Below are 23,017 nucleotides of genomic sequence, written 5' to 3' on the forward strand. Positions count from 1 at the left end.
GCTGCGCCATCCTCCTCCTATCACTTCCTGTTGTTGTCTTCTTCTTTGTTTCTGCCAGTAGTAACATCCTGTTGTTGATCATGTGACTCGTGTGATGCAAAAAAACAGTTTCAGTTAGTTTTGTGAAATAAACCAAACCATCTCATCCCAAATTTTATTGAAAAACGTGTTTTGTTTTGTTTTTTTAAATTGACGTGTTTCCATTAAGCAGATTGATTTCTGTGATTCCAATTTGCGCAATTTTATGGTCAATGGAAACGCAGCTGGTGTCAAAACGTTGCAGCAGGTCCTGCAGCAACCCTGTAAAACTGCAGCTGTGTGTTTCTGTGGTGACTTTTTGGTTAGAACAAGTTTCTTCTTCATTCAGTGAAGCTACCCACAGTGGGCAGAGTATTTAAATTTTTTTACTAAAGTAACTTCATAGTGAAATTACTCAACTAAAAGTAAAAAGTACAACGTGCTAAAAATACTCCTAAAAGTAATTTTTTCCAAAAAGGTTCCTCATGTAATTGTAACTAATTACTCCCCTGCTAATTACTGCTAGTATGTTTAATCCAACCAACAGGAAATCTGAATTTGTTTTCAAGCTAAACAAAACGGCACGTTTTTTCCATCAAAACGTGCCGCTCAGCTGCAAACGCCAGTGAAAAAAAGCGCTGACATCATCATCCGCCTGGCCACGTGTCTCCCTTTCCAGACCGCACAGCTGGATTATAAGATCATGAATTTGGGTTAACTCCACCTACGTCAGTCTAAAAATTGGTCTAAATAATCTTAAGCATTATTTGTTTTTCAGATTTGCAGGTCCTTGTTTACAAAAGTGTCACTGACCGAGTGAATACAAGGATCACAGATTACCCAAAGTCTCATGAGAGTCGTTATTTAGACATCAGGACTTTGTTGTTGTGCTGGTTTAAAGTGCAGAAAGTAGGTCTTTAGAAAAAATACATATATATATATATATATATATATATATAGTTTAAAAATAATTATTTTATCAAAATATTTATTTCCAGAGCAAAATTTTACATTTCCACTCAGAAATATCTTGTATATTTGAAAGTGGAAAAAAAAAGTATGGAATGCCAAAAGAGCCATAATACAATACAATAAGGAAATAATTTGTTAAAAATATATTTAGATAACCACATGTTTTAAAAACAAATGATCTGTATATATGTTTATATATCTATGCAAAGCGTAACACAATAAAGAAACAAATAATTACTTACATGCTTATATGATGATCATTTAAGAATGTAGATAAATAGATTATCCGTAGTCATAAATTAACTTCAGTTTTCATTCTTCAGCACTTTTGAAATAAATATTTAATGGAAACTTTATTCTCAGAATTTAGCTAAGTTTTACAGTGCCAGACTCCAAAATGTATGGAATGCCAAAAGTGCCACAATGCAATAAAGAAATAATTTGTTAAATATTCACATAAGCATTATTACGGTGGTCTTACAATGTCACAAAGGGTCATGAAACGAGTTTCAGCAATATTTTTTTTTAAAAAGACTGAATTTCCCTGCAGAATTAATGTTTTCTTAAATCTAAATCTGTATTTTACTAAATCTCTGTTTAACGTAGCAAAATTTAGTTCAGGTTCTACCAATCCAAGTATTTTAGCTGTGAGCTAGAAATGATAAAATGCGAGTCATATTTCTATTTAAAAAGCGTAATAACCTTCTAGTTTAACAAAAAAATAGCTGAAAACGTCAAATCATAAAACAACTTCATAATCCTCAACCAGCTGCAGTACACGTACTGGGCAGAACACAAGGGGGCGCCAACTTCACATTTACTCATAATAATAATAGATACAAAGGTAGTTAATCTTAAGACATTGTTGCTAATTTTATGTGTTTAATACATTTAATTATTCAAGCTACGTTCCTACCCCCTACTCACGCTCTCTTTTGGTCATTGGACTCAGAAATCATTAAAAACTTTTTAGTATTCTTAAAGCCCTGAGAATTTAAAGGGAAACTTAACAAGCTGTCCACAAGAGGTCGCTGTTCTCAAATTAGATAGCAGTTTAATGTATGTTGTTTCAAAATTGAAGTCCACAGGGGCCACAATTCAATAAATAAGTTGTTAAACAAATGTTTATCTAGGTGATATTTAAAATATAAATAAAAAACATGTGTGGCCATATTATGTTTAATATTTTCCAAACCTTTTCCAACTTGAATGGTGAGATAAAAAAATAAAAATATAAAGTTGTCACCTCGTGTTGAAGCACTTAAGACTCTCATATCCTTAATGATGATGGATAATCAACACGCATGTTTGGGATTCATTTTTAATAGGTTTATAATTGTGATGATAAGCTGTAAAAGTTGAAAAAACAAACTAAAAACTGAAGCTATAATTGAAATTTTAATTTTATTGACTGTGTTCTGGTTTAGGCCATGTTTAGGCTCCTTAGTCTGTACTGAACACCATAACGCTGTCATTTTATGTTAATAAAGTTAGGAAACAGTCTCGACTTTAACGCGTTAATTTCACCCTGAGTTTTGACTGTTAGACTGACTTTTACTCAGAAAGAAATATTATTTTTCATGACGATGATGCATTGTAATTTTTACGCTATATTTTCTGAGAAATGTGTTAATAAACCTCTAGAGTAAAATGATGTAGCTGAAAATTGAGTTTTGTGGTGCTGTAATGTTCGATGTTTCAGATAGCGGGACTGTGCCTTGCAGACAAAACTCCGGGTAAATTAACCATCGTTGTCATTGGTTATCGCCTTCCTGGCGGGGAACTGTGAAGCTTATTGTGCATTTTGAGCCAAATGTCGGCGATGTTTACTAAGATGATTACAGTAGGTCGTTGCTTTCTTTAATCTGACACCCAAACCGACCATGAATGTTGAACACGCAGATAAGCGGCAGTTAAAATGAGCTAAAGGTTGTTCGGTTTATCCTTTAAGAAACCAGCGCGAAGCTAAAGTTGTCATTTCCTCCCAGTTCCAGGTCTGCCGCTAGCTAAACAAAGATGAGCTCCTCTCGGGAAATTAAACGCAAGTATCTCTTTGTTTACGTGTTTTTCTTGCTAGCTTGGAAGGAGGATGTTAACCTCCGCGCTGTTTCTGTTTGTGTTTCAGAGCTGCAGAGAGCAAAAAGCAAAGCTCAGGCTAACAGAAACTTGAAGGAAGAGGCTAACATCTGCAACCAGCTCGGAGAATTGCTGTCCAGGACTGGTAGGACGTGTTTTACACTTAACATTCCAATACATAGTGACAAAAACAGTTTTTAAATACATAAACACAATGTTGTGACCATTTCAGACTGCTGCATTAATTTCATGAAAAGTTTAGTGGAAGGATAAAGTGTGATGACAAAAGGTGCTCTAGCAACCTTGACTGAATTATGAAGCAGTACCTGAATAAACTTTGTATTGAGGACAATATTTATGCTTTCTTCTTATTCTTATGTAATCATATTTTCTGATAAACTGAATTTGTGCTCATGAGCTGTAAGCCAGAATCATCAAAATAAACAAACTTTTGAAACTGGTTTAATCAGACGATATTGCATAAAAGTTTAGATTGTTGAATTAAATGATTCTTTTGTAATAACACTGAATACACATCTACTTAAAAAAATTCTGTTTTATTTTCTACCAAATTAAAAAATTTGGTTTCCAAATGTCTGAATATTGAGAGCAAAGGGGAGTTGCAGCCAAATCCCTTATTTGTTTGCACAAACATGACCAATAAACTTATTTTGGAATTACTGAAATTAAGTTTAGATTGTTGAATTAAATGATTCTTTTGTAATAACACTGAATACACATCTACTTAAAAAAATTCTGTTTTATTTTCTACCAAATTAAAAAATTTGGTTTCCAAATGTCTGAATATTGAGAGCAAAGGGGAGTTGCAGCCAAATCCCTTATTTGTTTGCACAAACATGACCAATAAACTTATTTTGGAATTACTGAAATTAAGTCAACATACTGTAATTTATTCAGTTTCACCCATGTATTAACAGGATTTTTGGTTTTCATTTTACTTATTTCATTCTACTTACTTCAAACTCTTCTGTAGTTTCTGAGCATCTTTGCAATGATGCATTTTACTTAGGGCTGCAACTAACAATTATTCTAGTTATTGATTATTCTATCAGTTATTTTGATAATTAATTGGATAAAAACATTGGCACATTTTGCAGATTTGTCATTTAGCAACTTAAGCTATTTTTACACAATATTTGAAAGAATCAAATTAGTAAATAATTCAGTTACTTTTTTGAATAAGAAGTAAGAAAAAGTGCTTAAGATTTTATTCTACAGATGTTTAAACAGGTGAAGCTAAACATGCTACGTGAGTCTGGGGAGAACATAATTACCGAATATGAAGGTTTTTCACATTAAAAATATATATATTATATATATATAGTATACATATATATAATATATATATAATATAAAAATATATATTGGCTTAATCATTTCTCTGAATGTATTATTTTTCAGAAAATGGCAATTTTTAGAGTCTGTATGCTCCAGTTACTGATTAATCAATTACCAAATTACCGTAGTTGACAATTATATCAATAATCGATTAATTGCTTCAGCCCTTCTTGGATTCATGGTTCCTTCTTTCAGTTTGTCTTATTGGGTTTATTTTTCACCTCAGGTGACTATGAGGGCGCCATTAGGGAACACCAACAGGAGCTGGCGCTCTCTGAAGCGCTGAATGACGTGATTGGACGGGCTGTAGCAAACCGCAAAATAGGAGAGTGCTACGCTGAGACGGGGAAAATCGAAGCCGCTTTAAAGGTTGGTTTTTTGTACAAAAAAGCCTGGCGTCATTAATGGTTAATTAGATTAAAATTAGTTTCAATCGATTAACTGATAACGTCTGCTTAGACCTTTTTTTAACGTTGTAGTTTAGCCGCCATTTGTTATGGGAAGATGGTCAATCCTTTTGATACAAGAGAAAATTAAAGTTTTTAAGAAAATAGCCGGTTATCAATTCATTGCTAGTCGATTTACTCATTAATCAATAACCTGCACCCCTACATGCATCGCCTTTAGCTCTGATACTGAAGTCGTACCTTAAGAGTAATAACCCTGAGTATCTGCATAAGGAAGTCTGAGATGTTTTGTTCTCCAGCACCAACGTTGTCACCTGGACCTGGCCCGCTCTGTCGGAGATCATGCAGAGGAGCAGAGAGCGCTGGCCACCATTGGCCGAACCTTCCTGTTCCGGTATGAATCCGACCAATCAAAAAGCAGCTTAGAGCACGCTGAGGACGCTTTCAGGAAGAGTTTGGCTGTTGTGGATGAACGACTAGGCGGTGCGTGTCGTTTTTGTTTAGTTGATTAGTGAGTGAGGTTGAGTGATTTTCTGTAAACTATGTAATAATGCTTTTATTTTCTATTTTTAGGGACGTTGCCTCAGCGAGAAATCAGTGAGATGAAGGCTCGCCTCTTCCTCAACTTGGGTCTGGTCTGTGACCATCTGGGGGAGCCCAAACGCTGCAGCGAGTTCATCCGGCGGAGCGTTTTCATCGCAGAGTAAGAACAAGCAGATAGTTTATTTATATGACATCAGGTGGACCATCAGAGTGATGTCAGCACATGGCGGCCATTTTGTTTACAGCTTCTGTTTATTTGAACTTTGAATTCATATCAACTCTCTGACGGAAAATTAGGAGCAGGCTAAAAAACTTTAATTGGGAGAATAAAGTTGTAATATTATGAAAATGGAGTCGTACGACAATAGAGAATACACGAGAATAATGTAGTAATTTTATGACAACTCAAGACATAAACAATTTAAATGAGGACTGTTGAGCATCTTTTGAAGTGATACTTTGGTTTTGCAGATAATACTTGATAGAAATACTTAATCAGATATTATTTTATTGTAACTAAGCTAAAATACTTGTAGCTTTGGTCTAATTCTCTGTTGTACAACTCAGATATGAATAAAAGGTTGGTTTTTGGAAAAACTTTAATAATTTCATTTTAGAAAAAAGAGCAAGAAAGTTAAATCTGCAAAAACAATAATTTTTATGAATTGATCAAATCGTAACCTGATTGAAATGTCTTATAAGTCAGGAAGTTTCGTCATTAATTTAGTATTTTATGTTTCACAGATTGCCGATGTTGTGCATCATTGTTTTACTTAAAATATTTTCCCCGTCTAAAGGAAGAGCCAGCTGCTGGAGGTTCTGTACCGGGCGAACTTCAACCTGGGCAACATCTACTTCCGCAACGGCGAGCCGTCCAGCGCCGTCCGCTGCCTGGAGCAGGCCAAGGAGTGCGCCCGGAAAATGAAGGACAAGTTCAGCGAGAGCGAGTGCTTCCACTGCGTCGGCAAGGTCCGAGCCAAGTTTATTATAATTTCATTATAGTTTAGTTTTATTTCGCAGCCACTTTTTTTGTCTAATTCAGTTAGTTTACTGTTTGTGATTATTAAACACAAGCTTTATCGCTTTATATAAGCGTTTCATAACAGCTTATCATTAAATATTGATTCGTTTTTTTGTTTTTAAATATTTGAAATATCACCAAACTGGCGGTATAACCTCCTGTTTTATCCACAGTTTTCACTCCATGTTGTAGTTTTTTTATTTTTAAGTAGTTATGAGGCAGGGTGGGGAAACTTGAAACTGCTCCTGTGGAAGTTACTCACCAGGTTGTTGCTAGGCAACCAAAGTTAGGGGGAAGTTGAAACTGCTTCTTGTCCAGCAGGTTGTTGCTAGGCAACCAAAGAATGAGTGAGTTAATTCAGGCCACCAACTTTACTTAGCTAGCTGTGAGAGGTTAAACAGTTTAAGTCTTTCCTCTGCTGCCCAGAAGGCAAATTTCAGTGAATATTATATTTACTGGGTATTGAATATTCCTAGATATTATTTAAGTATTGATATATAATCTATTGATTATCTATTGATATATAATATTTATTTATTGTCCAGACCTGTTGGGTGATGAATACTCAACAGAAGATACTATTTTAAAAAAATGAATTCACTTATTGTTGAACAAATGACTGACTCAGGCGTTTTATTCCAACTTTTGCTGTTGCCATTATTTGCTGGCTGCTTGTGTAGCTGAGGAAAAAAATCAGTTTCTTATGAATTTGAAAGGCTAAGAAATTGATTCATAAACACAAAAACCAAGGATATTGTACACATAATTACAGTATTGTGCGTTGTTTTATAAATGCTGCAATATAGTTCCATATACTGTATATTATAGTGTACATGGAAACACTAAACACTATAATAATGTGTATTATAGATTTTTTCCTCATCATTTCCTTTTTTAATAATTTCAGTTATTGGAAATGTTTCCGTTGTTTTGTTAGTTTCATTTAACTGGAATAATCTCATCAACAGGTTCAGCTTTCTCTGGGCGACTTCGTGGCAGCCCGACGATCTCTGAAGAAAGCCCTGCTTCTCGGCTCGCAGCAGCTGGCGGACAAAATGGCCGTGAAGAAAGCTTTCAAATATGGTGAGGAATCCTCTCCAGCCTTGTTTCTGGCTTTGTTTTTGTAAGACAGTTGCTTTTATTTCAATATTCTGCAGCTGATAAGGGGTGCAGGCTGGAGGAGGAGCTGTCGGAGGATCAGGGCAGCAGACCCAGCTCTCACCAGGCCGTGGAGCTGACCGAGCAGCTGGGGGATCTGTGCTGCAAACTGGGCTGCTACAGCAAAGCTCTGGACGCCTACCGGGCTCAGGTGAGACACAAGACTGGGCCATAAGTCCATTTCAATGATCTGTTTCACTTTTGGTGAAACTAAATACTTTCATTTGTTCGTCAGATTTAACTTTTTGGAAAGTCTGTATTTTTTTCCCCACCAATTCTCAAGGGCGGCCATCTTGTTTCACAGCTTCTGTTTATTTGAACTTTGAATTCAGGTCAACTCCGTGATGAAATATTAGGACCAAGCTCAAAAAGGTTTAATTTTGATCATAAAGTCATAATATTACCAAAATAAAGTCGTATTAATACAACAGTCATATTATCACCATATTATAGTTGTAATAATACAAGAATAAAGTTGTATGACCGTCATATTACCAGAATAAAGTAGAAATATTGGGATAATAAAGTAGTAATTTATGATAACTCAAACACTGAAAATAAAAAATTAAAATGAGGAATGTTGAGCATCTTCTGAAGTTATACTTTGGTGTAAATTTTTACAAATAATACTTAATGCTTAGTTAAAATACTTAATCTTTTAACAAATCAGCATCAAATTATTATCAGTAGCAGGACAACTTTTTTCTTGTAATTTTAAGACGTTTTGTTTGGTAAAATTGCATCTTTGTTCTCATAATTAAACAAAAGTTCTCAAAGCCTGGCTCTGATAACACTCTATTGTCCAACTCACAGAAAGAATGCTTGAAATAAACAACACTTTTTGAAAATATTGTCAGTTTTATTTATTTCCATTTTAGCTAACCCCCCCCCCCGATCTGTTATAAAAAAAAATAGGAAATTTTATTTCAAATCCACATTGAGAAGCATCAACATTTTTGCCTGTGAACTCTCCCTGCCGACATTCACTGCATTTTGTTTTCTGTTGCGGCTCAGCTGACAGCTGCTGAAGCTTTGGGGAAGCCGGATCGAGAGCTGGCCGTCATCCACGTCTCCCTGGCCGCGACCCACACCGACCTGAGGCAGCACCGCCAGGCCGTGGATCACTACAGGAAGGAGCTGGCGCTGCGCCGCGGCAACGCCGCCGAGGTGCTGAGGAGCAGCGCAGCTGCTGCGTCTTCTGGACTTCAGTTCACTAAAAATCAGACAAATTAAATGAACAAGGAGCATTAAATCACAGAACAACAATATCAGAAACAACATCATGAACCGTTTATTGAAATAATGGTCAACTAACTGGAATGTACAGGCTAGAACATTGCTAACATAACAAGACAATCAGCGGTAATTAAGTCAAAACTGTACAAAATCTATACATTTTGCATATAACAGGAAAAAAATCTCATTTTCCTGTACAAATATTTCTCCTCTAGTGGCAGTTTTAGCTTCAAATGGTTTAATTTTTGTTAAAATATAATTTTGCTATTCAGTTATTAATTGCTTTATCAAAAACTAATAAACAGATCAGTCCTACGCCGTATTGGTGTAAAGTCGAGCAGAAAGTGTTGAGCTTTTTGCATATTGATGATGGGATTTTTTTTAGCTACAGATGGATGTGTTGCGTCTGTTATGGGGAAAAAAGAGACTAAATTTCCCCAAAAACTTTCCCAAAAATTTGGTAGAAAAAACTTGGAGATTTCTGAGTAAATATTTTTGTGGGAAAAACCCTAGAAATTTTTTCGTTTTATTTCAGAAATTTTCTACAAAAAACAAGGACATGTCCGAGTTTCAAAATGTGGAAATTTTCAACTTTTGCAAAATTAAACAAAATTCAGAGTTTTGCCTTGTGAATTTTCAACTTTTGGAGTTATAGAAAAATCTAGAACAAAAGGAGTTTGTGTCAAATTTTTGAATGTTCACATTTTAAAATTTCTTTGTATTTTCAAAGACAAGTTTCTGATTTATTTAGCAGAAATTTACTTCTCCCTTTATTTTTATTTTTAGCAAAACTATGCCCCTGCTACATCATCATAGTTGTTGCATTATAGACAGTACAGTTTTTATTTTCTTATCTAAAAACAAACTGTTTGCATTTTTGTTATATTTCAAATATTGCATAAAATAAGTTTAAGTGGATATATGAAAAATTCATTACAAAAGTTCATTCCGATTACTTGATTAATGGTCAGAATAATTGGTCACTAAGACAGTGTTGATTGTTTTCTGTGTTGTAGGAGTGCAGCACTTGGCTGAACATCGCCGCCGCCCAGGAGGAGAGCGGCTGCAGCTGTGAGGACGTGGAGAGCAGCTACAGCTCGGCCGTTAGCTGTGCTGAGGCGTCTGGCCAGGCCCGGCTGCAGGTGAGCTGATGAAATGGCTCCAGTAGAGCATTTTATTTAGCCTTAGAATAAATCAACAAAATGTATAAATGCATCTGTAGAAATGAGCTTAAAGTTAGTTCCCAGCATAATGTTTATTATTGCTGTAATGATGGCAGCATCAGCATCACAGGCCTCCTCTATGGGAGCTGTTGATGGAAGCCGGCTCTCGTTCCTGCAGAAGCGGGCGCTGCGGCTCTGGCTGGCATCCCGGCGGCGGCGCAGCGCGGCGGGCGATGATGCGTTGGAGGCGCAGCTGCAGCGGCTCTGCGCCGCGGAGAGCTGGGACCCCGAGGGGAGTGACGGAGAGGAGGAGGAAGAGGAGGAGATGGAGAACAGCGAAGCTCTGGATGACAGCGACGTGGTTCTGTCAGACTCGGGTTCGGAGGCGCTCATCAGAACCGAGAGAGAGCAATAATCAATCGATCAATCAGTTGATTAATTGATCCTGTTTGATTTTCCTGCAGACGACGATCTGGACGGTTACGACAAGATGGTGTCAGGAAGAAGGAAGACAGGAAGGGTGAGTGGCACAAATATCTCAGTTCAGACATTTTCAGCTTTAACCTGTGACCTTTCACCTTTGGCCCTCTGTGCTGCAGTGGAACAAGAGGAACGAGAAAGGAGAGACGTCTCTGCACAGAGCGAGCATCGATGGAGACCTGAGGCAGGTGCCTCTACCTGGTGGAGCAGGTGAGCAAACTAAACGCCTTCATCTCTACGTCAGTCGTTTGTTCATTTGTTCATTCATTCGTTGTTTCATTCATTCATGCTTTCTATTTTTTCGTTTTCCTCCCTTCTATTCTTCCATTTTCTTTCCTTCCTTCTCTTTTTTAAACATTTGAAGTTAAAACGAGGAGTTTTTTTGTCTGACCTGTTTGTGTTTCAGGGTCACCCGGTGAATCCCAGGGATTACTGCGGCTGGACGCCGCTGCACGAGGCCTGCAACCACGGTCACCATGGTAACCTGCTGTTTTTGTGTTTTATTCATTTATTTTTATTTTTGTGGAAAATGATCCGCCGTGTTCATGTCGTTCCTGTTTTGTTTTTTGTTGGGGTTTTTTCCCCAGACGTCGTAGCCATGCTTCTGGACCGCGGCGCTAACATCAACGACCCCGGCGGCCCGCTCTGTGAGGGCGTGACCCCGCTGCACGACGCACTCACGTGTGGAAATTTCAAAGTGGCTCGGCTGCTGGTGGAGCGAGGCGCCTCCGTCACGATCCGAAACGCAAAGGTTTGCGTTTTCTTTTTCTTTCATGATGGGGAAAAAACTCTGAATTCACCCAGAACCAAACAGGCCAGAGGTCACAGCTCTGAGTAGTTTATAGAATAATAAAAACGCAGCTGCAGACGTAATAAAAGCAGATTCAGGGTGTTTACAGCAACATGTTGGGGCGGGGCTCCTGCAGGAAGTGGAAAAGGATCCATTGATTTCATCGTTTTACTTTCCGGTTTGGGGAAAGTAAATAAAAGTTTGAAGAGTTTTTTTCAGATGCTTTTCTCTTCTTATTGCCTTAAAGAGGCGCCCTCCTTTCTTTATTACTTCCTTTCTTTCTTTTCTTCCTTCTTTCTTTCTTTCCTTCCTCTTCTTTACTATTCCTCTTTTTTATTTAGTCATTTTTCTTGCTGTTTTTTATTCTTTTTTTCTTGTTATTTTGCCCTTTCTTTTTCTTTCCTGTATTTTACTCATTCTCTTTCTTTTTTGCTCCCTTTTTCTTTCTGTTTTTTGTTCCTTCCTTTATTTGTTTTCTCTCTTTAGTTTTTTTCTTTTCCTGTTTTCTTCATTTTTTTTCTTTCGTTTTCTTTATTTTTTTCTGTTTCTCTTTCATTTTATTTCTCTCTTTTTCGTTGCCTTTCATTTTTCAATTCACATCGTCTAATTCTGCACCCTGTATAAATATTTTCTATAAATTATTTTCTATTTTAAAGTAATGCAACTCTGCGAAGTTGGTTTTATTTCAGACTCAATGTTTGTGGTTTTCACACTTATCTGGTTTTTCTTACCAGTTTTCCAGATGATGTCACGATGTGTAGCCCTGTCACAATGAACAATAAATCAATTAATCGCATGATAAATTAAAATTGCTCAATAATTTTCATTTGCATGATGATGTGAGTTATGGCAACATTTTAAAGTATAATTAAGTTCAGTTTAATATTGAGTCCCAGTTTTGGAGGCAGCCATTTTGGAGCATGATGCTGCCACCACCAGCAGAATTATTAATGCTCAGCAACAAAACTCTGAAGCCTTCACTGCACCGACATACTACTACTTTTATAGCTTTAATTTAAGTTTCAAAACATTGTAAAGTTTTCTACGGCTGAAGCGATTAATTGGTTTAATCATGATTAATCGATTATTAAATTAATCGTAAATGGATTTGGTAATCGATATACAGTCAGAGCATTACTAAAGCCTAACCAGTACAATATATATATAGATATATTTTCCTTTTAACATGGAAAACACTTTCTTTCTGTAAATATGGTTCAAATTCTTTAAAAGAAAATTCCTATTAAGCCCCTTTCACTATCTAAAACAACCAGCAGACCAGCCTTACACTGTATAGATGTTAAGTCGAGCAGAAAAAGGGCCTCCAGATGCATCCTTTGCTACACATAATCAAACATTTCCTTAAGGAATGCTGACATTGCCTAAAATGCAATGAAAAGTTTTTTTCTTCCTTATTTACAAATAATTTAATATTATATAAAAAAGGCTTAAATAAAAAACAACTGCCGAACGTACACCTTTTTTTGTCTATCAGAATAATCCATTTGTAAAATACTAGTTGATTGTAGCCCTAGAGTTTTCCTTCCGACTAACTGTTTTGCAACACTTTGTGTGATTTTAACGGAACGAAATGTGGGAACCAGTCAGGATATTTTCTTCTCATGAGTTTAGTCATCTCCGTTCCTTCAGGGTGAGACTCCGATGGACACTCTGCGTCTCTGGCAGAGGACGTACAGGAGGGAGCTGGACGAGGAGACCAGGCAGGAATGTCTCTGCACGGAGAAACTGCTGAGGAAGGCGGCCGCAGGAGGAGGTGAACTGTTACCTAGCAACCCCGGCGGAACTCTGCCCGTTACCTAGCAACCCAATCTGAGCTCCAGCACGTTTGATTACCGCAGTATGAGCTGTTTAATGGCTGCTGGGAAAGACAAGGGTTTTGTTGACTTATCATTCTGAAACCACTTGCTGCATTCTTGTTGGTTGTGCAGAAGCTTCCACTTCTGCTTTTCAAAGATGTATGGTTGTATAATTGCTCATCTGTTTGCAGCCATTTTCACGTGCAAGGGTAAATGTTGAGTTGGGGGCGTGGCCAGCAGTAGATTATTTGGATTTAAAGTGACAAGCGGCCCTAAAACGACTGAAAACAGGCAGAAATGACCAGATTAAAATCTCATAATCCAAGAACGATTTTGTAATGAACATACTTTGTTTCACCCATAGACCTATTCTAAGGTCACCTTTAAAACAACACGCTGCTAAAAACTTTTAATTTCCTCAATTTCTTTCCCACACAGTTCCTGCTGCTCCGGCTGCAGCCAAGCCGTTTGATGCCCTGCAGGACAGCCAGCTGTTTGATGCAGAGAACTCAGAGCCCCTCCTGGCCACCGGAGGGCGCTCTTCGACAAACCAGGACAGATCCAGCCCCAGGCAGCGGCCGAGCAGCGGCACATCGAAGCAACACAGAGCCAGAGGGACCGAGGGCTCTGTTTTATACGGGGTAATGTTAGCAAAGACAACATTAGAGAATGTTTTTGTTTGTGAAATAGAGAAAAGTAAACCGGAGTCTGTCTGTGTGGTTCAGACGTCCAGCAGCAGCTCAGACGGCAGCGACTCCGACAGCCCAGGTCAGTCCTCTCCATCCCGTCCGTCCCAGACACGCCATCCCAGCCGCTCCGAGTCAGAAGGAGAATCCCTCAACCCAGGAGCCGCTCAGGACCGAAAGCACCAGAGATCCCCCTCCGCCGTGCGTTTTCCAACGAGACGAGTACCACAGCGCCATCCGCAGCTTGGGCAGCGCCAAAACTCTTCGTCAGGCTCTTTCGCAGCCGCAGGTCTCCAGCTCGCCGACTGTTTCGTCCGCTCTGGTTCTGGAGGAGGAATATCTGGCGGACGACTGGTTGGAGGATGATCTGGGTGAGATGCAGCCGAAGAAGAAGAGACGGCTTCGAATGGATTTTAACGAGTCGAGACGGGAGGAAGCGGCTTCGTCATCGGTTAGAAGTCAGAATCATCTGAGCTCAGAGTCGTCCTGCAGAGGTAACCGCTTAGATTTCAGTTCTTAAAACGAGTTTCTTTTCCAGTTTCACTTTCCTACGGCTCAAAGGCTGCAACTAACTATTATTTTAGTTATTGATTAATCGACTATTTTGACGATTAATGGATACATCTTGTTAAAAACTGGTGCATTCTGCAGACTTTTCATTTAAGTCTTGTTTATATGAGATTAGAATTACATTAACAACATGCAAATAAACAATTTAATTGCTTTTTAAATAAGAAAGTGCAACTAAAGTGCAAAAAATAAATTTTTCAGTAATCAATTTTTTGTGATGAATCTACGATTAATTGTTTGATCCCCTATCAGGCTCTCTTCCTCTAGGCGCTGTATCGAGCTCGTCCAGCAGGGGGCTCTCTCAGAGGAAGAACGGCTCGCTGAAGCCTCACCAGGTCAAGATGACTCAGATGCCAGGGATGGTGAGGCTGGGCACACGAGAGGTCAGCAGGTCAAACAGCCCCTCAGTTGCAGACGACGAAGACGTGAGGCCCGAAGCTCCTCCACTGGTCACCTTTCAGGTGAGACGCCAGACACTAACTTCAGCTAAATGCTGTTTATTTATACAGCACTGATGCTTAAACTTAAATTTTAAGTTTCTTCCTTAGTGAGGCATCCAGTCAACTGTTGCTTTTTTTCCCTCAAAAAACTGGCATAAAGAAGTTTAACTGTATTATTTTTTAGTGGATTAAAACATGATTCAAGATGGTGGCTTTGGTGCTTCACTGAAGTCAGTTTTTTTGGCGAATGAAACTTTTTCTGACTTTATATTCTGGATTGGAAAGTCTCTATGTTTGATTCATTTGTGTTTTCAAAGTGTCTTTAAAATGACATTTGCTGTGAACTAATGCAAAGACTGTAAATAAATCATTCCTGATGTCACATTGAAGGTAAATTTCAGTCTCTTCCTGGTTTCTTTGTATATTTTAGCCTCCAGCTCCTTGTTCTGCTGCTCCCATAACAGCATCACTGCCTCCACCAATCAGGATGAGGGTCAAGGTGCAAGAAGATGTCTTCCTCATCCCAGTTCCACAGAGGTTCGTGTTGCAGAAGCCCTGGTTTCAGATCTGGAAGGTTTTGGGTGATTTTTCCCAGTTAAACCATCATGCTGGGGTTTTTTTGCAGCGAGGCGGACTCCTGCACCGTGTCGTGGCTTTGTGAGCAGGCGGCTCAGCGCTACTACCAGAAATGTGGCCTCCTGCCACGCCTCTCGCTGCAGAAGGAAGGAGCGCTGCTCTCTCCACAGGACCTGCTGCTGGATCTGCTGCAAACCAACGAGGAGGTGAGGGATAAATAAAGGAGATTAATCAATCAACTTTAGATAAACTGATTAATCGATAACTTGCATCCATAATCCTTTCTCCAGCTGAACAAAAACAAAACTGAAGTCATAATCTTTGGACCTAAACAGGAATGATCTAGTCAATGCACAGCTACAGTTATTACAACTAAAAACCAGAGATCAGACCCGGAGGTGATGGACTGTGACCTGAACCTTCAGAGCCACATAAAGACAGTCACAAAGTCGGCCTTCTGTCAGCTGAAGAACATTTCCAGAGTTAGAAGGCTAATGTCTCAGCGAGATCTAGAGAAACTCATCCATGCCTTTATCTTCAGTCGTATCGATTATTGCAGCAGCGTCTTCACAGCCTGCCTAAAAAAAATCAGTCATCCAGCTGCAGCTGATCCAGAAAGCTGCTGCTGGAGTTCTGACTAAAACCAGGAAGATAGAGACACCACTGAGTTCTACAGTCCTTCCACTGACTCCCTGCGGCTCAGAGAACAGATTTAAATTAATACTGTTAGTTTATAATTCTCTGAACGGCTTAGCACCACAGTACATTAAAGATCTGCTGTTGTTGCATCCAGAACCAGAGGACCTCTCAGGTTCTCTGGTTCTGGTTCAGGTCTGTATCCCCAGAGCCAAACATGGAGAAGCAGCATTCAGCTGCTATGCACCACAAATCTGCACCACTTCCTGAAAACTGCAAAACAGCCGAAACACGGAGTGTCTTTAAATCTAGACTATAACTCAGCTGTTCAGAGTTGCTTTTGAGACAATAAATGAAACAACGGCAAAATGTAACATTCATTTGTCGACTGTTTGATTGATTGATTGATTGATTGATTGTTGGTTTGTTGGTTGGTTTCAGGTTTTGGCTGAAGTTTGCTCCTGGGATCTCCCTCCTCTTCCTGATCGCTATAGGAAGGCTTGCCAGAGTCTGGCAGTGGGTGAGCAACATGGACCGTAACACAACGAGTTTTCTGGTTCTTATTTCCTTTATTTGCTGTAACCAAACGTGTCTCCGCCTCCAGACGAGGACAGACGCGTCTCCCGGCTGTGCGAGGTCCAGGACGGCGGCCAGTCCGTGTCGCTGTGCGGCCTCAGTTTGGCCCCCGCCTCCCTCAGCCCTCTGCTGCGCGCCCTCAAGCTCCAGGCCAGCCTCACCGAGCTCCGCCTCTCTGGGAACCGTCTCCATGACAACCTCCTTCCGGAACTGGTCGCCACGACGATCACCATGCCCCACCTCCGGGTGCTGGACGTTTCGGCCAATGGCATAACGAGGGAGGGGCTGGAGAAGGTTGTGGAGGCGCTGAAGGGACAGAGTCACCCTGCATACGCGGTAAACTGCTTCAAGTTTCACACTCCTCCCACTTTTCTCATTTCTAGTCGCATTATAACCACAACTTTTAGAGTGAAGCACCAAGTACACTGCAAAAACTAAATCTTACCAAGTATTGTTGGTCTAGTTTCTGCTGCAAATATCTCACTGCACCTAACAGTTCTGTGAGGCTTATTTCTGTTAATTTGAGCATTTCTGTCATGATTTTGTCTGGTTTGACTCTGTAGAACCTGGAGGAAGCTCGATCTGAGCCTCAACCCGCTCGGAGACGGTGTGTCCGAGTCTCTGTCCTGCCTGCTGTCCAGCTGTCCTCTGCTGTCCAGGTTGTCTCTGCAGGCCTGTCGGCTCACGGCCCGCTTCCTTCAGCAGCACCGCCTGCTGCTGGCCGCCGCGCTGACGGGTAGGCTGACGTAGTTCTGCACTGCTAAGAGCCACTTTAGTGTCTAAAAGTCGACATTTCAGGCCATTCTGCCGACATAAAGCAGTAAAACAGCTGCATTGTCTTCTTTATAACATAAACATCCCCTTTAAAAGACCAATATTACAGTGAACCCTCATTTTTCGCTACGGTTACGTTCCAAAAAGAACCTGTCATAGGCAAAATCCGCGAAGTAATAACCTTTATTTTTTTACAATTATTATACAATGAAATACTCCATAACACATTGAAACCAAAGAAAAAAACCTTTTTAAAGGCCCAAACATTTGTTTAACAAATAAAAGTACTGTATAAACTTTTTTTTTTTTTTTTACAAATAACTACTGTACTGTAAAATAATAATTTTAATCATCAATACGAACTGAAGGCTTCAAATTGCGGAGATCAGCGCCGCCCCACCGCGACCCGAGTTATTGGATTAGAACGGGAGAAAATAAAATTGATTATGAAAAAAAACAAAACAAAGTACAGTAGGACAAATAGTGACTCTCGTGTATTTCACTGCTCTTCTGACTGAGCCGCTGCAGCCTGACTCCGCTCTGCAGCGTTTTTTCTTCTAAAGCCCGAGGTGCTGGTGTGTTTTTTCGAGAGAAGAACATAGTTATCGGTAGCTGTTGTCGCTCTTTTTTCTTCTGGGCAAAAAGATTCTTGAAATTGGCAAGCTGTTTTACGTACGTGTACATATTAAACCGCAACGTTATTGACACACAGGTAGAGAAGAAGCTGAGAGACTGTTTACCTCCTAAGTGCAGTCAAGTTCTCCAGAGTCCTGCTAATGATCTCATTATTTGACTCAGGTGTGTTGAAGTAGAGATACATCTAAAAGTTGCAGGAGACCGGCCCTCGAGGCCTGGAGTTGCCCACCCCTGTGTCTGTTATTGCGTAATAGCCAGCCCCGCCCTCTTCATCACAACTCCCTTGGGCTGACTACTGACCAGTTCTCCGTCTAACAGGTCCGGAAAATCTCTGAGACCTGGGTATTACCCCAAAAGTGCTCTATGAGAGATAATCTGTTTAAACTGGTGGCGAAAGCGATTCGTCTAGCTCTAACTACCTCCAATCCAGAAGTTACGACCCTTTACAGTTAAGAAACAATCAGCTGAGTAGCCTTCGCAGCTGCATAATTCCAATAACCACTTCTGTTAACGGTAGCTCACTTTCTAAATTATAACTCGCTCTTGGAACCGGCTAGATTATGTTTAGTGACTTGGATGTAAGCCCCAGGGTCATTATTTACTCTCACCAAAGGAAATTATGAAGCCACCTATTTACTGGAATCATGTATATTAGTTTTACCTCAATTAAAAGAACTGAAGAATGATTAACTGACTCAATTAATTCCAATGTCCACCAACCTCATTAGAATTTTATAATATAAATTTATTAAGCAAGCTTAAGCAGGGATATGTGACATACAAATCAATAATCAATTGCATATAATTCAAGAGCAGTATAATAAAATCCACATGTATAACCATACCATCCTGTCTCTTTCCCTAACCTATGTCACAATTTCTAAGATGGATTTTTATGGAGCAGATTCAACTCATACCCAGACGATGGTGGATCTTTTAGCAACAGGAATTTCTAGCATCCTTGGTCGAAGTCTTTGTCTGGTGTGGAAAAATCCTCCTTAGGAAGGAAACAAAGCGGAACGGGTCCAAATCCTTTTGCAAAACCCAGTTCCTTATCCCTTAGGGGTCTTCGTCCTTCCTCCAAGTCTTGTTGCAGAGTTTGAAATTGTTGGGTTGAGACGGGACCGACGGTCGAATGAAGAACCAGAGCTGAGGCGGTGGGATCCAGTCCTTTCTTAGCGGTGTGAAGTCCGAGCTTCCCCGTGGTTCCGAAGTGCGGTCCGTTGCTCAATCTGCTTCTTCATGTTGTCTCTTCTTCAGCGCCGCCGGACTAGGAACAGTTGGTTCCTCTTTCCAGCCCGTTTTTATACACTTCTCCACCATGTGTGTGTATGGGGAGTTTTTGGTCTACGTGACTTCCTGAACATCTGCTGTGTCTCGTGAAAAAGTCCCAACGTTTCCCAACCTGTTTTTGCTGACTGTAGTGGAAAGTCCCATCTCTCCCCTACTTGCGACATCGCCTGCCAACAGGACTACACCCATCCTGCTGACTTTGACATTGTAACTTCCTCTTTTTTCTATAACTCATAACCATCTGTTATAAATCACCAAACCCATTCAACATGTATTAAGAACATTATTAAAACCATTTGAATCACTTTTCTAGCAATCACAATGCAGAACACAATGCACGATGAAATCCGTGAAGCAGCGAGACCGAGAAAGGTGAAACGCGATATAGCGAGGGTTCACTGTACTGTTAAATCAACTTTTATTGATTTTATAGAATTTTTGGTTTTTGTTGTCATAGTTGGAACATTTTGATTTTTGCACTCATTGGGTTTCCGTAGTTCAGAGTGATGTCATCATGCCCAGGTCAGCCATCTTGTTTTACAGTTTCTATTTGAATTCAGATCAACTCTACGACAAAGTATTAGCAAACAGCTAACACAACTGTCATGATTTATAAAGATGTAATAACATAACTTTTTATTTTATTTGGAAAGAAAGTGAGGGAAAAAAATTATTAAAATGGCTGTTTAACTAAAATCCCTTCATGCCCCAGGACTGGGCCACCTGAAATCAGTGTCTCTGTCCCACAATGCACTGGGCTCCACTGGCTTTGAGCTGGTTCTGAAGACTCTGCCCCTGCAGACGCTCACTCATCTGGACCTGGCCGCCATCCGCAGGGGGCCAGCTGATCACCTGGCTCTGGAACACCTGGCCAAACTCCTGTCCCAGGTTCGAACACACTCAGGTTGGGACGTTATGGCCGTTTCTGTACGATGAAACCAGTAAAACCAGTATGTTTTTACAGGGCGAGTGTCCTTTGATCCACCTGAGTCTGGCAGGAAATGGACTGACGGACGGCAGCGTCGCCATCTTGGCCAGGTTTGTGAGTGAATGAAGCTCTCCCATGTAGGGCTGGACGATAAATCAGTATCGCAGTAGAGATCGATATCAATCGATAATACATCTGATGGAAACTGAACTCCGATCCGGAACCGCACCGCATTCTGGGAAATGAAGGCAGAGGAAAGGCTAGAGCTGCTAAATGTCTCACAGCTAGCTTAGCAGAGTTACTGGAATCAACTAACTCACTTGGTCTATGGTTACCTAGCAACAACCTGCTGACTAACTGGAGCAGAAGCAGTTTCAAGTTTTCCCACACTGCCTCACAACTGCTTAAAATGAAAACAGGAATAAATGTAAGGCTGTATGAGATCCGATTTATTCTCTCCCAAATTACAATTCATCTTATTTTATTTTTCCCTTTTCATCACATTTATTAACCCAGAAATGTCTGTAATTATGGTGTGAATGAAAAATAAAAGGGAACAAATCTAGAGTCCAACCTTACTGTTGTTCTGCTTCACAAAAAAGTGTTTCCAACTCATTTCTTTGAAGAACTCGAACATTATGTGCAAAACTAAGAATCTCGTTTTTAACATAAAAGGAAATTTAAAAAGCTTTAGAGTTTAATTCAACATCAAAATGTTCCACATAAAATAACAGCAAAAAGTAAAAGTTTGGCACACTTCCATCGTAATGATGAATACTTTTATTTCCTTCTTCTGTTACAGGCAACTCTATGGAACAACATTAGAGCCACTGAAAGAATTCTGACTTTTTTTCTTAGAATTCTGACATTTCCAGAATTCTCAGGGTTTTTCTTCCTGGATTTATGTTTTTTAATTTTTTTTCTAATAATTCAGACTTTTTTATTAGAATTCTGTTTTTTTTTCTCAAAATTTTGACCTTTTGCTTTACTTCATTCTATATTTTCTTAGAACTCACTTTTTTCTTAAATTCTGACTCTTTTTTTAATTCTGACTTTAATCTTTTGAGATTACATTTCCTAACTGTTTTTGTTCTTCCGCGGCGCTGATCCTTTTCCATTTAACTCAATTGTAGTAAATAGTGTTTTTGTGCTTACTTTAATTTTCTCGCAGCACCTTTAACTCTCGATTCTGCTGATTTATGGAAACTTTAAGAAGTTAGCACATGTGGCTAGCTGCAACTAGCTAGCTTCCTAACAGCGGGTATGGGAGCTGCAGAGGCCAAAACACGACAGACTCCTGTTTATCCTTTTCTTATCGCAGATATCAGCTAATTCTGTGAAATTCTGCATTTCCGTTTTGTTTATTAAATTCAGTTTGCATATAAATGTGACATCATCAGCTCTGTTTCTGTTTTCCGTCAGGTGTCTGCCTTCATGTCCAACCCTGAGGAGTCTGGACCTGTCAGGAAACCCGTCCGTTTCCTGGTCGGGCCTCCACAGCATCCTGACGTCCGTCCGAGAGGCTTCTCGACCTCTGACCCTTCTCAACCTGCAAGGTAGACATCAGCCTGTAGTTCTTTTTACACACATTAGTAAATATCCAATTAATTGTCAGAATAATTGATTAGTAGATTAATAATAAGCTGCAGCCTCACTGCTGTGTGCAGTTTTAGTTTCTGGAGCCGGTTGTGGTCGAAGCTCTGCAGCTGCATGTCGCATAATCACACAAATCACACAAACCAGACGCACATAAAGGGTTTACAGAGCAGCTGATGAGCAATAAAGTGTTTTTCTGGCAGATAAAACCTTTGGTTCTTAGTGGCAACGTTGAACTGATTTATTGCAGCTTTAGTGACTGAAACATCAGTTGACTTGTTCATATTCTGTTTGAGTGTATTAAGTTTTATTTAAACTTTATAAAGTTTAAATAGTGAATTTAAACTTTATTTAATTGTATTGTTTTATCTCCGAAATATGGTGCTGGGAAAGTTTGAAAAGTGATTTGAAAGAGGCGACTCCCATTCCTCTACGTTTATTAACATTTTGATATTTTTGTTTAATTGTATATTTTGTTAATTCTGTGATTAATTAGTCATACTGTTCATCAGGTTGTCATGGTTTCTGGTCCTTGGAGCAGCGAAGAGCTGGACGGTTTGTCCGAACTGGTGCAGGATCTCCGGCTTTGCTCCCAAGGATTGAACAAGCTGGACAGAGACGCGCTGAGGCACAGCTGGGGACTCCAAGATGGAGGCTGTGTGAACCGAAACGCCCAGTTTCTGCTTTCTGCAGCAGCAGCAGCCTCATCATGAGGAGGCGCGTTTCACTGAAAATGGACGATCCTTAGAGCCAGCTGTGGTGTCGACTGTAAATATTTGTGTTAAGTATTGTTTTGTTTGTTCCTTATACACTAAATAATGGAAACTTAAATTAAAAAGCAATAAAAATCCATTTATTTCCAGTTGTCTGCATTTTTAATTCCGTGAGTATGTATGGGTCTGTATTTTTGTAGTATTTTTGTATGTATGTGATATCAAATTTTTTATGAAATAGAACAGCCAAAGCCTTTTTTAAGGATAATGTTGGAGAAAATATTTAAAACTGTCTTAGCTAATCATCTCCGATCAAATGAAACGGTTATAAATATTGAGTCTTGTGGAGAGGATTCTTAAGGTTGACCGAAATTTTCTCGATTTTAAAATATTACTTGCACAGTAAACTCTAGAACAGAACCAGCAACAGTGGGCATTACTAACTAAAACCTCGCTAACCCTAAGCTCTAATCACGGACATTATTTTCAGCTTACAAGAGCTTCATTTTAAAAAATTGTTTGGCTAACACTGATGTTCTACGCCAACACAGTA

At 39.5% G+C, this 23,017-nt stretch overlaps 1 protein-coding gene across 1 annotated transcript; it reads left to right on the forward strand.

The window, feature by feature from the left end:
* The first annotated feature begins 2,761 nt into the window (after positions 1–2,761).
* On the forward strand, positions 2,762–22,613 carry tonsl (tonsoku-like, DNA repair protein). The gene is given in 30 exon segments (XM_032548151.1): positions 2,762–3,031; positions 3,116–3,211; positions 4,652–4,794; positions 5,132–5,315; positions 5,406–5,535; positions 6,173–6,344; positions 7,365–7,479; positions 7,554–7,705; positions 8,569–8,721; positions 9,807–9,932; positions 10,132–10,330; positions 10,418–10,473; positions 10,553–10,624; positions 10,626–10,643; positions 10,840–10,912; positions 11,021–11,184; positions 12,874–12,997; positions 13,479–13,681; positions 13,766–13,807; positions 13,809–14,220; positions 14,564–14,757; positions 15,167–15,273; positions 15,362–15,518; positions 16,390–16,468; positions 16,553–16,874; positions 17,097–17,260; positions 19,940–20,115; positions 20,192–20,265; positions 21,578–21,725; positions 22,264–22,613. Coding segments are annotated over 30 exon segments (4,281 nt in total). The 5' UTR covers positions 2,762–3,006; the 3' UTR covers positions 22,465–22,613.
* The last annotated feature ends 404 nt before the right edge of the window (positions 22,614–23,017 follow it).

Source organism: Xiphophorus hellerii, chromosome 19, assembly GCF_003331165.1.
Source record: "Xiphophorus hellerii strain 12219 chromosome 19, Xiphophorus_hellerii-4.1, whole genome shotgun sequence".
Classification (NCBI taxonomy): Eukaryota; Metazoa; Chordata; class Actinopteri; order Cyprinodontiformes; family Poeciliidae; genus Xiphophorus; species Xiphophorus hellerii.